This window comes from Salmo trutta, chromosome 25, assembly GCF_901001165.1.
Source record: "Salmo trutta chromosome 25, fSalTru1.1, whole genome shotgun sequence".
Lineage (NCBI taxonomy): Eukaryota > Metazoa > Chordata > Actinopteri > Salmoniformes > Salmonidae > Salmo > Salmo trutta.
The window spans coordinates 34,031,626-34,049,160 of NC_042981.1; the positions used below are offsets into that span (position 1 = coordinate 34,031,626).

Sequence of the window (17,535 nt, forward strand, 5' to 3'; positions counted from 1 at the left end):
CATATTGTTCTATTATTGAAGACATTAATGCTATTTTTTTTGTATTTATTCAAGCATTGGACATTTGTTTTCATTTTCTATCCCAATGTGCAATCAATTATATAATGGTTCACTAGCTACATTCCCATAATTCCTGTTGCACAGCTACCCACTGACCAAAAAAAGAGGAGGAGCTGTGTGCTACGTATGTGGTAACAACGTTTTCTTGTTGCAATGAGCAGCGCAACGTGAGGGTGGCAGCAGTGGGAATACTTTCCCAACAACAATATAGCAAACACAGTGTGTGATATCGATGTTTCAGCAGCCTGTCTGGGAATAGTGTATCGCACAAGCGAAGGAGTACGTGGCAGAATTATCGGCATATCTGTAGCTAGCTGGGCGATCTTTCGTACTACGCGCGACGACTAGACAGAGAGCCAGGATGGAGCATCTTTTCTAAACATCCCTCGCGCTATGTGCTGCGGTTGAAGGGGTGTGGGACCGATGAACGTGTCTATACGCTGACTTTCTATGAATGAAGCGTTTGGTGTTTTCAGACCAGGCATAAACGTTTTGTAATTCAGAGAGAAAGGATGATATTGGTTTCGACTGCAGTTCGCAACAAACCCGGATACAAGAGCGGAAAAAAGTGCCGTACCACAAGCAGTGTCGACTTACTTTGGTGAGCTGTCAGAGGGGTAGAAACACTAACGTTAGAGGGATTCGGTTTCTGTGATGGTATGCCGCAGGTGATGTGACCGTAATGTTTGCTGAATGAAAACGGGTATTGGTTTACAGGAAACGACAGAACACTCAGAAGTCCCCCCTCCCCGAGTTTCAATACAAGTATGTTACAATGTCGTTAACTTAGCTAGCTGCATTTTCTTTTTTGTTGGTAGTTTGCTACTAGCTAACATTAGCTGTCTATACCTAGCCGTAAAGTACATTTGCCGAATTATTTTCACGTAACATTAGTTAACGTTTGATTATTTGGTAATGTTAGTTCCGTTAGCTAACTACACATTGTTACAGCGGTGATATGAACGCTTCCGTACATCCCGTTACATTAACTAACTAGTGTAAAATATAGCAGGCAAACTTTCAAATAACCTGTTCTTGGCGATACTTTAAGTTCTCAATTCGGGAGAAAAGTATATCTTATACATATCCGTGTCCAGTTGCAGGTGGTTCTCCCAAAACCAGATAATATTCAGAAAAGTATCAAATCCACGTTTTGTAGAGTTAGAAATGCCTCTTGCATGTGTGTAGATCTTTGTTTTGGTCGCACTGTGAAGCGCTGCCATTTAGTTCCGCACGTGGCCCCGACTAGTTCCTGAAAAGATGTTGGGAAATGCAAGAACTCTGGCAACTAAAATGTCATGGGAACTCCTCACTCGGCGCCAAAAGTGGATTTAATATATTTCTGAATATTCTGTTTTTTGGAGAACCACCTGCAACTGGGCACGACATGTATAAGATACACTTTTTGCCGGAGTCGAGAGAATTAAAGTATTGCCAAGAAGAGGTTAGTTAAATGCGCCTGCTATGCTTTACACTAGCTAATGTATAAAGGTCTAAAGGAAAGGTTCACCCATTTTGAATGTTATATTGTTTTTGTGCATCTCTGAGTGATGTTCTATTGATTCCCTTGATCATTTAATGTTTTCATGTGTTTCTGAGTTATTGGCGTTCAAGCAGGGATAAATCCAGCAGGTATGACGTAGCACTGTGAGAAAACCGCTCTCACTGCACTGGAAGTTAATATGAATACGACTTTTAGATCGTAAAAACGTCTATCATACATGTCAGATTTCAATACTGTCTGATGTCATAACTCGGGAGAATGTCTTCTCTCAAATGAGCCATTGGTCATATTTTTGCTATATTCCTGCCTCGAGAAATTTGTCATTTAACGGAGGGCCTAGGGTGTATTGCATGGTGCTATTGCCAGAGATATTATAGAAAGGAGATAAGAATCCAATGAATGAAGGAGCGTATAACGCCCCACCCAGCAAGACTGCGGACCAATCGTGTTCACGTTGTCATGCTGCGTCACGCGTTTGCTAAGCTAATCCTTTTCAAATTGACTGTATATGTCAAGAAATGTGCCTATTAAGTATGTAATGTCACAATTCCAAAGCTATTCGATACTACAGATGGAAAGTTAATTATCTCCCATTTTGGAAAAGATTTGTAATGTTGAACTTCTGGTTTATGAATTTGGTGCTAATGTTAGGTTTTTGAGCGATTTCCCAATAGACTCCCTTTCAGTCCTTGTCCCAGAATCGCACAGAATGCACCGTGCGGCCCATTTACGTTGCATGGGCAACTTTTCCCATCTCCTTAAAAGTATTTCCGCCATTGCAAATGTTAGACTCCACTCTGAGGGACATCGATCAGCAGGTTGAACATGGTGAGATTGTAGACTCCTAAATTGATAGTGCAGTTTGTTTAGGCGATTTTTACAGCTAACTAGCTACGTTACGTGCTGATATTGTCTTTGGTATTGTTGTGTTTAGCTACGTTTTCTAGCCAGCCAGCCCATTGCATTGCGGATTTTTGTAGTCGACTTGAGCTGCAACAGATTTCCACAAAGATTTTCAATGGTGCTACCAACCTTATTATGACGCCATATAACACAAAAATTAAACATTCATTCACAAAAAATATTGTGCTCATTTAACACTGTAAATTAAAGGAATAAGTGGTTTTGGGTGGATTGTTAGCTGCTTTTAGCAACTCGAGTATTTACACTAGGGTTGCTGGGAATTAGCTTGCAATAAAAAGGAATAGTCCGCCGAAAACCAGAAGTTAAATAAAATTAAATTTCAACTTCCTGTGTCGATTGTCTGTAGCCTTGGTCCTTATGCGGGGAGGAATTTGATATAAAAAAAACATGATGGGACATATAATTAAACAGAATGTCCACAGGTGGGTCTGTTGTAGACCCATGCAGTTCCACAGTAAGGTCAGTTCCTCTGCTTACTTACATCATGTTAAAAATATAAGTCCCCCACAAGTTCTTGCTTTTTGTGCAAGTGTGGTGCATATTTAGGACTTTTATTTTGATGTGAGGTAAGTGGACAAGAAGTGGGTCTACAAAAGACCCATGTTTGGAAAGCCTGTTTAATTTGCGTTCTATTAGATGTTTTTCTCCATTTCCCCCCCTGCATAAGGCCCAACCCTACGGAGTAAGCTGAAATTGAATTGTATATAACTTTTGGCTTCCGGTGGACTATTCAGTTTTTTTTTTGTAAGATAATTCCGAGCAACGTTAGTTTCAAGTTTTAATGGCACGTGCTTAAGTACAGTGAAATGCCTTTCTTGCAAGCTCTAACCCCAACAATGCACTAATCAATAACAATGTAATGCTACAAATAATAAGGTATAACAAAAACACGCACGATATAAGAAGAACACAGTAAAGTAAGTAAGCATACTATATACAGGGTCAGTTCCAGTACCATATTTACAATGGGCAGGAATACTGGATCAATAGAGGTAGATATGTATAGGGGTAAGGTGACTAGGCCTCAGGATATATGATAAACAGAGTAGCAGCAGCGTATGTGAGTGGGTGTGTGTAGTCGGTATAAATGTATGTGCATATTATGTGTGTGTGAGCAAATGATGGAGTGAGTGTTTGTATGTGTGTTGGAGTATCAGTGTGTGTAGTTTAGGGCTCTGAGTATGCATAGAGAAAGTGCAAAAATAATAAAATAGTCCGTGCAGCCATTTTGTTAGCTATTTAGCAGTATTATGGCAAAAGGATAGAAGCTGTTCGTGAGCCTGTTGGTGTCAGACTTGATGCACCGGTACCGCCTGCCGTGTGGAAGCAGAGAGAACGGTCTATGGCTTCGGTTGTTGGAGTCTTTATTTAACGATTTCCCGGGCCTTCCTTTCACACCGCCTGATAGAGTGATCCTGGATGGCAAGGAGCTGTCCGCACCACTGGGCCGTCCACACCGCGCTGGTGTGTAAATACTAGCGTTGCTAAAAGCAGCTAGGGCATGGAAGCATTCACCTTTCACCGCCATAACAATGTGTGGCTAGAGCCAAGGAACGCTAGCTTGCTAGTGAAAAGTTTCAAGCATGTAAGAAGCTGTCACTTGTAGCTAGCTAGTTATCTTAGTGGTAAAATGGGTAGCCAAGTAGGTCTGGCTGTCATGCTAGAGAAATGTGTGTGCTTAGATTTAGCTACATAAACTCCCCATAGTCCATTATGAACTCATAAAACATTTAGCTGTCTGATAAAACATGACTTCTTAAATGGTAGCTAGCTAACCTTCTAAATCCATACAACATCATCAGCAATAATAAAACAAAAATTAAAAGTGATCCTAAAGTCAGACTGGTCCCAGATCTGTTTGTTTGTTTTGCCAACTGTTGTTCATTGTCTTTTTGGCATGACAGCAACCATAGGAGTTGACTCGGCTGTATACAGCCCCCACAGATCTGGGACCAGGCTATAATCAGACCACTTTCTTTCCAGTAACATAATAGTTGCTTTCATTACAGCGGCGCTTGTACCCCCTGGCCCTGGACTGCTTCAACTGTTGGGGGATCTCACTGAGTGACCATTGATGCTGCATCTCAGGGTTGCTGAGCCTATGCGAGAGTGCGAGTACAGCCAGATCAGCACTCGCAGCTCGACCCCGATGGAGACTCCATACAAGAAGAGGACCCCAAAGAGGAGGAAGTGGCAAGCCTTCCCAGGGCGGAATAAATTTTACTGCAATGGGAGGATCATGATGGCCAGGCAGACAGGGGTCTTCTACCTTACCCTTGTCCTAATTCTCGTCACAAGCGGACTCTTCTTCGCTTTTGAGTAAGTAGCTAAAGGTTTTGCCCTTTGATTTTGCCATCGTTTCTTTGGCCATGGCCACTTTGCCTATGAACTGGGCATTGGGGCTGTCTGGAGTTTTGGTGTGCTGTAGCTAACAAAGAGCCAGGGTTTATGGCCCAACCTGTCACTGTGTATTAGCCAGGGGTGGCCTGTATGTGGATGAGACTGTGGCTCTCTCACTCACTGTTCCTCAAGGTGCTCTTTCACCTTGAGCTGTCACATCGAGCAGCGTCTTGGAGTTGGCAGAGGGTTTAAAGCCTTTTCATTCCGTTAGCTCAGCTCTAATGTTTAATCTTAGACATTTTTCTGGAAGTGTCATGGCAATTAATTAGAGGGTAGATACTGTAGCGTAGGTAGGCTACTTGTCTTAACTCTCATTCATCACTCTTACTGACAGCCAGGACAGCCTACTTGATGTCCATTTGCCTCTCGGGTTAGTAATCATGGTAACACTTGTCTAGTTTCTTTTGAAAAGGTGTATCTGCTCTTGTTTGTCTGTCATAGTCACTGGTTGAGTGACTCCACTATACGATACTTGTCCATGCATGTAGATTGGGGCGGCAGGTAGCTTAGTGGTTAGAGCGTTGGGCTAGTAACCGAAAGGTTGCTGGATCGAATCCCCCGCGCTAACAAGGAAAAATCTGTCATTCTGCCCATGAGCAAGGTAGTTCCCCGGGCGCCGATGACGTAGATGTTGATTTAAGGCAGCCACCCAAAGCGTGGCCAATACACATTTCAGATGTACCACTGACTAGGTATCCCACTTTCCCTAGACTGCATAAGCCTTAAATGGTCAGTCCTTTCCAAATAAATGAATTTCAGTTTCATTAGCATTTTTGTTCTAGACAACTCCTCCTCTCTCATTCTTCCTCTCTTGTGTACACACACAGCAACACACAAGTAATCCAAACCCCATCCATTCTAAACACAGCAGTGAGGGAAAAAAGTGTATGACCTCTCTGAAGTACCAGATTTCCCCAGCCCGGACTGGTTTACCCTGTTTTTATGAAACTTCTCCAGATCTGTCAGACTTGCTTGTTTTACAAGCATGTCACTGCACCTGCCATAACATCTGCAGATCTGTGTACGCGACCAATAAACTTTGATTTGATTTGTTGTGACACATTGTTTATTTCATGTGGTGAAGTGTGGAGCCTGTAAAGCCAGAGCGCTGAGTCCCCACTTCTCCTCTCACACTGTCCCTGGCTTTATAACAGTGCAACCTGTCACCTGGGGGGGGGGGGATACGGAACCCCTAGAGCGAAGACTGATGAAAATAGGGGAGTCAGTGGGGGTCCACTGTCAGTGTACCTTGGCTTGGATGAGTCAGACTCCCCTATTTTCATCAGTTTGTAAATTGACTCCTAGGTCCCATGGAGTACAGGGATGTCTCAGCAGCTCTATGCTGGACCAGTCAGCCACTCTCTCCCTGCTAGTCCTCCTGACGAATCATTCCTTGTGACAATCTGCTTCTTTTCCTACCTTGGCTTGGATGTTGTTGCTGATTCAGGACCGGCAGCTTTTCTCTCTAGGGGTTCCGTATGCATGATCAAGACCTGGGTATATTCTTAATGTCATATCAACGTAAAAACCTTTTCCATGTTGTCATTTCTGCTAATCCTGACCTGCTGCCAGTTCCATTCCATTAGTAGTGCTCTGCATTATGTGAGAGATATTGACCTCCTACCTTCCACCAACTTTATCAGCTAGACTTGTGTAAACTCACCTCAGTGCCGTCACTGTCATAACCCCAGTCGCCAAGAGCAATTCTGGTTGTGAGCGTTCATCACTGTAAAAAACCCAGCACCACCAACCAACAAGTTATATTTTGGCCAGTGGAGAGCTGTCTGTATATAGATGAAAATCGCAGAGACTGGTAACCATCCAATCCTCACACAGGGACCTCCATCCACCCACCTGGAGAATACCAGCTGCTTCCTAGTGAAACACCCCTTTGGGCTTAATTTCCTGCCTGCCTGACCTGCCCAGCTGAACCAGCACTCTCGCTCGGTGCTGCCTTTGGTTGTTCTCACTACAGTGTTCTGTTCACAGGAACAGCAGAGGACAACGGAGAGCTCAGTACCGTAGGCTCAGTAATGTCGCGTCTCCTCTCTCCAGACCTGCAGGCCATCCGAGTCCTCCTGACTATTCTCTCTGTCACCCCCCCCCCCCCCCCCCCCCCCGTTCAGCTGAGAGGAGCCAGCTATCTATCGGACAGGGTGCTAGTCAGGACTGAACCTGCTCGCTGTGGTTTGCTGTCCTCAACTTTAATGCATCTAGATTTGCTGTGTATTTCCTACCTTTCACACGCCGGTGCCAGTCCAGCCCAGGGCATTGTCGTGAACGTCTAGCCTAATCCCTATTGGTGCCTGCCTGGCTGCCATAACGCAAAACCCTCATTCCTCTTTCTCCTTCAGTTGCATATCATGATAAGGTTGAAGGTCTGTTGTAACCAAACGGCAGAGGCTTGGTTGTCTGCCTGTCGCTAGCCTTAAACTCACATCAGAGGTCCAGTCTGGTGAGGTCATCCATTGTTCCTCTGCGTTCTCCAGACTTCCTTCCAGTTGGTGGAGAGAAAGCGGAGATCTATGAAGCAGTAAAGGGAGGCAGCAGGAAAAGCAGATATTGTCTTCATCCCTCTTATTGTCCCCAATCTCAGAAACAGATACTCGGCTATTTATGTATGGAAGCCCTCTTAGTGAAAGCCAGACTCTAGTCTGTTTATTATTCTGTTCTGTTGCTCCCGCCCAGACGCCCATGTGCGCTGTTGCAACTTGCACATGCTCCCCCTTGTCTTGTAAAAGTTTTACCCAGACAAATGTTTTGAAGTAGTTATTTTGAGGCACTGTAGTTCATTCCTTTAGAAAATACTGTAGGCCTTGTTCTACAGGACTTCCTGTTGTCCAAGGAGATGGTCTTAACTCTTATGTTTGTCTGTCTATGAAAAACTCTATTCTGGACTGAACATAGGCTTAGTTATTGAAAGCAGCTAGCTTGTGACACGGCACAAATGAGGTGTGTGTGTGACGTGCAGCAAATCATAATAGATGGCAGGCAAGATCCAGTGACCCGCGCTCACTCTCTCTCAAGCTTGCTCTCGCTCGCATGCCCGCTCTCGCCCTCTCTCACTCGTGTCCTCTCTCCTCAAGTATGGTTGTATGGTTGCTATTAGACCCGCTGCTTTGTCTCGCTCTGAAATTTGTGCAAGACCGAGAGACCCAGATCTCCCTTTGTTTGTTTGCCACGTTGTCTCGAGATTAAAATACACATCTACCACATGTGGCGTGCAAGTCTCTCTGTGTGTGTGCAGGGATGGAATTATTTATTGAATTTAAGGGGCATTTCTGCACCCTTTGACTTGTATAATTGGGTGGGTAGGTGAGTGTACATTTGCGTGATTTCTATGTGTGGTTGCGTGGGTTTGTGTGTTATGGTTGCCCTTATGGTTGCCCACTGTGTGAGACCTCATTCTGAATGTCATCTCTCTGTGTGACAGTCTGAATGTTTTACTTCAATAATAAGGAAGGCCAGTTCCTTCCTGCCACATAGCAGCAAAAACATGCAACAGTTAGGCTACTGCCATGTAGTGACCTAACGCTAATCTCAGTTAACACATGATGACATGATGGACATGTTTAACCAGGTGTGTTATGGTGAGTATGTTTAGTGTGGTTTTTGATTGGGTGTTGGCAAGCAGGATCTTGTTTTACACACACACACACACAAGGGATGTGACAAATGGAAAAATGTTCATGTTTAAACTGACCTTAAAAAATCCATAAAAATAAATTAAAAGTCATAATTCTGTGTGAACAATGGAGAATATGGTCCTATTGTGTATGGTGTTCATATTACATGACTTAAGGGTAATTACATTTCTTCCACCACAGTCAGGCTGAATATCAAACTCAACACTTGGCCCCTAAGCCCTTTTAACTCAACGCTTGGCCACTCGCTTTTGTGTTCGATAGTGATCACTCGAGTCTGCAAGTGTTTTGGCCAAAATGAGCATTGAGACGATGCACACTCAATGTCCCAACTGCCACTTATCAATATTCCAACATTCTGAATCATTCACAAGCATTGTCACCCACGACCTGTCTTGTGCGTGACTCGCTCACTATGAAACACGAGCACTTGGGCCGATGGACACGCAATATTTCTTCCATGGCAAAAATGAAAACACAAAGCAGATAACTCTTTGGCCCTTAAAAAAAAAAAAAAAAAAAATGCTGTAAAATATTGTGTGCTATAGCTTAGAAATTAAATAAATGTGGCTCTGGATGACAAAATGTTTGTTTCCAACATTAGGGCTGTTTTTCTAAAGAATTTAAATCCGATTTTGTGTTTTGTTTCCTTGCTACGATACTAACAAGGGTCGCGGTACTGGTGTCGTCCCAGCTCTATATGGCAACCGGGGAGTATGGGCAAAGTAGTGTTTCAAAAGGATTGGATGTATGGAAAGCTAACAATGAAATTTGACTGACTGGTGCACGGTATAGCAAACATATTTTTTTTCTGTAGAACATAAACTGTTTGGTACTAGAATTTGACACTTTCGGTACTTTTGTCAAATGTGTCTTCCGTCGTAAACTGAGAGGATCAAGTCTGTCTCAGCGCAGCCGATGTCCCCACACGAGCGCACTGTGTATGCCTCTTGCCTGCTCAACGTTCTTGTTGCTAGAGCTGCCACTGCGCTGGGAATCTGGTCTGCATCATGTTCGCTTCCCACTCATGCTGCACAGAAGTTAACACACTTGAATAATTCAACATGGCATGTAGAAATGTTGAAACTGTAGTGTTAATTACTGTTCGCAAAACAATGTCCATAGAGGCTAGAACACTACAATGCAAGAAGATACCGGTAGCTTCCAGCTTTGTAGGCTAATTTCCTTGCTAGCTTACAGCTGAAGCTAACATCAATTCACATCCATGGTACTTTGTGATAATATGCAAACTATTTTCTTTGTAATTTACTGGAAAGCTAACAATGAAAGTCATGGGACCGATTTTATTAGCATTTTTCACACCATGTCCAAATCATACAAAAGTATCTCAAATGTATTGTGAAGCTCAACAAAGTTACTTATAGATGATTTAAACATCATACAAGGAAAATGTTAATATCGGTCCCATGACTTAAATGGGATTTGTGCAACCAGGGCATGTGGAAACAGTGCCAGTGAAACCAAACCTTGATTTCCTGTCTTAACTTGTCCATTGACTGCTTACAGGGTAACGATTTGTATTTATTTTTTTGGTAATTTGAGTGAATTGTCCCTTAATGTCAATCCCTGTTCATCATAGCTTCCTCTTGACAAGCATATTTCAATGGCAGGCAGTGCCACTAGGAGTGTGGTTTAAGTTGCCATCAACTATTGAGAGAGCTTTATCTTTTTGTACCACATCTACAACTAACCATAACAGTCTGGAGCCCAGAGCTGTACAAAACAGGTGGGCCTAGATCAGTCCCCATCAAAGCAGGGCATTAGAAACTAGCACCAAGAATGTCTATATGATCACAATACCAGTGGAGCTGCTAATCATAATGCTACTCTCCTTCCCTACATCAGGATTAATGCCAGTGTATGCTATTTTGTTTATGTTCTGTTTGCTCGTCATGCTGAAGTGCTCTGTCATTATGCACATGATCCCGTAGACCATCGGCTGCAGCTATCCATCCAACCCAGTGGTGAATCATACCCTCTCATTTTCAGGGCATGCCTGTGACTGAGCAGGCAGCAGCCAGGTAGCTCTGACAGGATGGCTTGGTTACACAGTGGAGTATGGCATAGGATTAACCTCCACTTTCATTTGTTATAGCCTGAGAATTATTGAGTTTGACAACGTTTGCTGCATTTCTGTAACATCTCTTTGTCCATCTCCTTTTCAGCGACAGTTTGTAGGATAATGTCGGGATGCTTTTTGGTTACAGACAGTATATTCTGAGGATGTATGTTCCCAAGATGAGACTAGAGACTGAAATACAGCTAGGCCTGTATCTAATTGTACACCCCAGGCAAAGCATTAATAGCAAATTATTGTAACTGCGTCCATCAGAGAATACAGCAGGTAACAATTCCCTCAGCCAAGGATGTTGGGAATAGTTTTTTAACATTTTTATTACAAAGGTACATCCTCTTTTATGTAGCTTAGTTCTGCCCAGTGTTCAGAGAGAAGGTAATATGTCTTGGAGGACTATGCAAAGGCAGAACTCCTGTAACTGGTAAGTCAATCCCTCCAGGGGCAGCCAAATGTGAAAGAGTTCAGTATGCTTCTGAAGGCAACTTTTTGGCACAGCCACACCCGCAACGCACACCGTTTCCTGAGAATAAAGCACCCGCTTTCCTGAGAGGGGGAGTTTGTGCTATGCCTACATAAAGTCTCTCAATGAGTCAGCAAGAAACCACTTACAAGTGTCACCTGCCCTTTTGAAAAACATGCTGTTGGAACTTACACTAAAACCTGCCTTTCACTGCATCCCCGACCACAGAAGAGTTCAAACTGCTTTTCAATAATCTACATTTCATAAACTCGATTTAATTGACACACTTACCATTTGAGTTGCGTAACTGGTCAGTGAACAATGACTGAGGTAGAATACTAAACTATGCTAAAGGTCATCCAGCCTCATCTGTGTGTTTAGCAAACATTTCCCCGTTTGGACAAGTCGTTCCTAACAGGTCACTCCTTGTCATGTACTTTTCCTGTTTCTGTCTCTTTCCTGCGAAGCCGAGAGAGGCTAATCATCTGGGTCAGATGGTTTAGACCCTTTAAGGTTGCTGCCCCAATCCTCGCCAAGCCTATCTCCAACCTTTTTAACCTGTGTCTCCTTTCCTTTCTGAGGAGGTTCCCATTGCTTGGAAGGCAGCCACGATTCGTCCTTTATTTAAACTGTTATAGGCCTATTTCTATTTTGCCCTGTTTATCAAAAATGTTGGAAAAATAATCAACTGACTGGCTTTCTTGATGTCTGTAGTATTCTCTCTGGTATGCAATCTGGTTTCCGCTCAGGTTATGGATGTCACTGCAACCTTAAAGGTCCTCAATGATGTCACCATTGTCCTTGATTCTGAACAATATTGTGGTGCTATTTTGATACCGGTAGACCATTCCGTTCTTGTTGGTCGACTAAGGAGTATTGGTGTCTCTGAGGGGTCTTTGGCCTGGTTTGCTAATTACCTCAGAGTGCAGTGTATGAAGTCAGAAAATCTGCTGTCTCAGCCACTGCCTGTCACCAAGGGTGTACCCCAAGGCGCGAGCCTAGGCCCCACGCTCTTCTCAATTTACATCAACAACATACAGTTATAGTCAGAAGTTTACATACACCTTAGCCAAATACATTTAAACTCAGTTTTTCATAATTTCTGACATTTAATCCTAGTAAAAATTTGCTGTCTTGGGTCAGTTAGGATCACCACTTTATTTTAAGAATGTGAAATGTCAGAATAATATTAGAATGATTTATTTCAGCTTTTATTTCTTTCATCACATTCCCAGTGGGTCAGAAGTTTACATTACACTCAATTAGTATTTGGTAGCATTGCCTTTAAATTGTTTAACTTGGGTCAAATGATTCGGGTAGCCTTCCACAAGCTTCCCACAATAAGTTGGGTGAATTTTGGCCCATTCCTCCTGACAGAGCTGGTGTAACTGAGTCAGGTTTGTAGGCCTCCTTGCTCGCACACACTTTTTCAGTTCTGCCCACACATTTTCTATGGGATTGAGGTCAGGGCTTAGTGATGGCCACTCAATACCTCGACTTTGTTGTCCTTAAGCCATTTTGCCACAACTTTGGAAGTATGCTTGGGGTCATTGTCCATTTGGAAGACCCATTTGCGGTCAAGCTTTAACCTCTCTAGGGCAGGTGGCACCAAATCGTCCCACCTACGTAACAGCCAGTTGAATCCTGTGGCGCGATATTCAAATACCTTAGAAATGCTATTACTTCAATTTCTCAAACATATGACTATTTTACAGCATTTTAAAGACAAGACTCTCGTTAATCTAACCACACTGTCTGATTTCAAAAAGGCTTTACAACGAAAGCAAAACATTAGATTATGTCAGCAGAGTACCCAGCCAGAAATAATCAGACACCCATTTTTCAAGCTAGCATATAATGTCACAAAAACCCAGAAGACAGCTAAATGCAGCACTAACCTTTTGATGATCTTCATCAGATGACACACCTAGGACATTATGTTATACAATACATGCATGTTTTGTTCAATCAAGTTCATATTTATATCAAAACCCAGCTTTTTACATTAGCATGTGACGTTCAGAACTAGCATACCCCCCGCAAACTTCTGGCAAATTTACTAACAATTTACTAAATTACTCACGATAAACGTTCACAAAAAGCATAACAATTATATACAGAACTCCTCTATGCACTCGATATGTCCGATTTTAAAATAGCTTTTCGGTGAAAGCACATTTTGCAATATTCTAAGTAGATAGCCCGGCATCACAGGGCTAGCTATTTAGACACCCAGCAAGTTTAGCCTTCACCAAACTCCGATTTACTATTAGAAAAGTTTGATTACCTTTGGTGTTCTTCGTCAGAATGCACTCCCAGGACTTCTACTTCAATAACAAATGTTGGTTTGGTCCCAAATAATCCATAGTTATGTTCCAACAGCGGCGTTTTGTTTGTGCGTTCAAGACACTATCCGAATGGTAAATATGGGTCATTTCGTGACAAAAGATTTCTAAATATTTCATTACAGTACTTCGAAGCATGTCAACCGCTGTTTAAAATCAATTTTTATGCCATTTTTCTCATAAAAAAGCGATAATATTCTGACCGGGAATCTGCAATTAGGTAAACAGACGAAAGAAAATACAGCATGGGGTCGACTCGGGCACGCGCCTAAGCCCTTTGTCCTCTGATCGGCCACTTGGCAAAGGCGATAATGTGTTTCAGCCAGAGGCTGCCTCGATATCGTTCAGCTTTTTCCCGGGCTCTGAGAGCCTATGGGAGCCGTAGGAAGTGTCACGTTACAGCTAAGATCCTGAGTCTTCAATAAACAGAGGCAAGAACAACAACACCTTGTCAGACAGGCCACTTCCTGCATGAAATCTTCACAGGTTTTTGCCTGCCATATGAGTTCTGTTATACTCACAGACACCATTCAAACAGTTTTAGAAACTTTAGGGTGTTTTCTATCCAAAGCCAATAATTATATGCATATTCTAGTTACTGGGCAGGAGTAGTAACCAGATTAAATCGGGTACGTTTTTTTATCCGGCCGTGTAAATACTGCCCCCTAGCCCTAACAGGTTAACTTCCTGACTGATGTCTTGAGATGTTGCTTCATAATTTTCCATCCTCTTGATGCCATCTATTTTGTGAAGTGCACCAGTCCCCCCTGCAGCAAAGCACCCCCACAACATGATGCTGCCACCACCATGCTTCACGGTTGGGATGGTGTTCTTTAGCTTGCAAGCCTCACCCTTTTTCCTCCAAACATAACAATGGTCATTATGGCCAAATAGTTCCATTTTTGTTTCATCAGACCAGAGGACATTTCTCCAAAAAGTACAATCTTTGTCCCCATGTGCAGTTGCAAACCAAAGTCTGGCTGTTTTATGGCGGTTTTGGAGCAGTGGCTTCTTCCTTGCTGAGCGGCCTTTCAGGTTATATTGATATAGGACTTGTTTTACTGTGGATATAGATACTTTTGTAACTGTTTCCTCCAGCATCTTCACAAGGTCCTTTGCTGCTGTTCTGCGATTGATTTGCACTTTTCACACCAAAGTACGTCCATCTCTGGGAGACAGAACGCGTCTCCTTCCTGAGCGGACTGACGGCTACGTGGTTCTGTGGTGTTAACACTTGCTTACAATTGTTTGTACAGATGAATGTGGTACCTTTAGGCGTTTGGAAATTGCTCCCAAGGATGAACCAGACTTGTGGAGGTCTACAATTTCTTTTCTGAGGTCTTGTCTGATTTCTTTTGATTTTCCCATGATGTCAAGCAAAGAGGCACTGAGTTTGAAGGTAGGCCTTGAAATACATCCACAGGTACACCTCCAAATGACTCAAATGATGTCAATTAGCCTATCAGAAGCTTCTAAAGCCATGACATCATTTTCTGAAATTTTCCAAGCTGTTTAAAGGCACAGTCAACTTAGTGTATGTAAACTTCTGACCCACCGGAATTGTGATACAGTGAATTATAAGAGAAATATTCTGTCTGTCAACAATTGTTGGAAAAATTACTTGTGTCATGCACAAAGTAGATGTCCTAACCGACTTGCCAAAACTATAGTTTGTTAACAAGACATTTCTGTAGTGGTTGAAAAATGAGTTTTAATGACTCCAACCTAAGTGTATGTAAACTTCCGACTTCAACTGTAGCTCAAGCAGTAGGAAGCTCTCATCCATTTATATGCAGATGATACAGTCATACTCACCTGGCCCCTCCCCGGATTTTGTGTTAAATGCTCTACAACAAAAGTTTTTTTTTAGTGTCCAACAAGCTTTCTCTACCCTTAACCCTGTCTTAACCCTGTTCTGAACACCTCCAAAACAAAGGTCATGTGGTTTGGTAAGAAGAATGCCCCTCTTCCCACAGGTGTTATTACTACCTCTGAGGGTTTAGAGCTTGAGGTTGTCACCTCATATAAGTACTTGGGAGTATGGCTAGATGGTGCACTGTCCTTCTCTCAGCACATATCAAAGCTGCAGACTAAAGTTAAATCCAGGCTTGGTTTCCTCTATTGTAATCGCTCCTCTTTCACCCCAGCTGCCAAACTAACCCTGATTCAGATGACCATTATAGATCGGCAGGTAAGGGTACTCTCGAGCGGCTAGATGCTTTTTTTACCATTCGGCCACCAATGCTCCTTATAGGACACGTCACTGCACTCTATACTCCTCTGTAAACTGGCCATCTCTGTATACCCGTCGCAAGACCCACTGGTTGATGCTTATTTATAAAACCCTCTTAGACCTCACTCCCCCTATCAGAGAGATCAACTGCAGACCTCATCCTCCACATACAACACCCGTTCTGCAAGTCACATTCTGCTAAAGGTCCCCAAAGCACACACATCCCTGGGTCGCTCCTCTTTTCAGTTCGCTGCAGCTAGTGACTGGAACGAGCTGCAACAAACACTCAAACTGGACAGTTTTATGTCAATCTCTTCCTTCAAAGACTCGATCATGGACAGTCTTATTGACAGTTGTGGCTGCTTTGTGTGATGTATTGTTGCCCTTTGTGCTGTTGTCTGTCCCCAATAATGTTTGTACCATTTTTGTGTTGCTGCCTTGCTATGCTGTTGTCTTAGCTCTCTTATGTAGTGTTGTGATGTATGTTTTTGTGCTATATCTATCTAAATTAAAACATTTTTTTTATCCCAGGCTCTGTCCCTGGAGGAGGCCTTTTGGTAGGCTGTCATTGTAAATAAGAATTGTGTTCTTTACTGACTTGCCTAGTTAAATAAAGATTAAATAAAAAAATCTGTCAGCCAGGCTCAGTCCAACCAGGCAGGAATCAAGTTGTGTTCACTCTCTCTTTGTCTGTTCTCCCTTCTCATCCCCAACACCCCCAGTCGGTCGCCGACCTTCTCATGCTACCCGTGTCTATTCACTTGGATGGGGGTAATTGAGTGTATTGCATGTGTCGGCGGATTATTACTACTAACACATTTTGAAGGATTTCACGCCCACATGCACAAATGCTCTGCAAGGCTTTGATTTTGTTCCACTGGGAGCACATCTTGCCCAAATAATGTGAGAAACAACTTAAGAACATGACAACAAATACTTAAAAGCTTTCACTGTGTTTAACAGACAAATTATATCAGTCAGGGTAAGTTCAAGCCTTTTGTGCTATGCAATTAAGTGCAATGAGAATGCGATCAAACATAATGTTGACAAAGCTCTGAATCCATAGGCTATAGATTAAAAAGTAATTAATATCTTCTACTTAAGGTCACTAAGGCTGCTGCTTTAATGAGCTAAGCGCAGAGTAATTAATGGACCTTTTCAGTAATGTTTGATAATAACTTGCTTATTGGCTAACTAGCCTGCTTAATCATTTTCATTCTGTTCTGCAAATGCAGCGTTCAGTGCTTTCTTTTACATATCAGCTGGGCAATTCCATGGTAACGGAGACTCAAGATTTTTCGCTTAAAATGTCTGCCAAACAAAAACCATGATTTCAAAGTATAACAAACCATACAACTCTCTGCACAAGGACTACTTTTTAACAATTTACACTAACAATTTACAGACACATTTACTGGATGAACTATGCAGATGCAAGTTTAGTAACAGAATTTCGTTAAAATTATTTGTCAACGTTTTCCAAAAACTCTTAAATATCTGCCCCAAATTAAGATTCAACGATGTCTGCAGAAAGAATGGGGTGTCAGCTATGACATGTCATGTTTACTTTGAAAAACCTATTTTGGTTATTGAACTACAGTAAGTGAAGTGGATTTACACCTGGTAACGGAATTTTATCATGGGTCCCTGATCTGTAACTGCATAATTATGGATATGAATGTCATTCTTTTCTTGGTGGTGTATCCTGAATAGGTACACAAAGGTATAAATATTCAATATCCTCCTTTGCATATTTGGGTATTAATCTACACACTGGCTATTAGTTTAATGAGCTCTGCCTCCAAACAAGACTAAATTTGTTTGGACCCAGACCAAATCTGAAAGAATCAAAGTCTATGTTTAACAA

At 42.4% G+C, this 17,535-nt stretch overlaps 1 protein-coding gene across 6 annotated transcripts in view; it reads left to right on the plus strand.

Annotated features, from left to right (window-relative positions):
• Positions 1–201: 201 nt before the first annotated feature.
• Positions 202–17,535, plus strand: part of LOC115162469 (probable palmitoyltransferase ZDHHC14) — a 100,695-nt gene continuing 83,361 nt past the window's right edge. For 2 of the 6 annotated variants that reach the window (XM_029713790.1, XM_029713794.1), the window contains exons 1-2: positions 202–661; positions 4,498–4,807. In XM_029713790.1, coding sequence (XP_029569650.1) covers positions 4,563–4,807 — 245 coding nt within the window. In that variant the 5' untranslated portion in view covers positions 202–661; positions 4,498–4,562. Of the gene's footprint in view, positions 662–777; positions 826–1,193; positions 1,505–1,981; positions 2,393–4,497; positions 4,808–17,535 lie in introns of those variants that run through there. The other 4 variants (XM_029713791.1, XM_029713792.1, XM_029713793.1 and 1 more) reach the window with 4 other exon arrangements.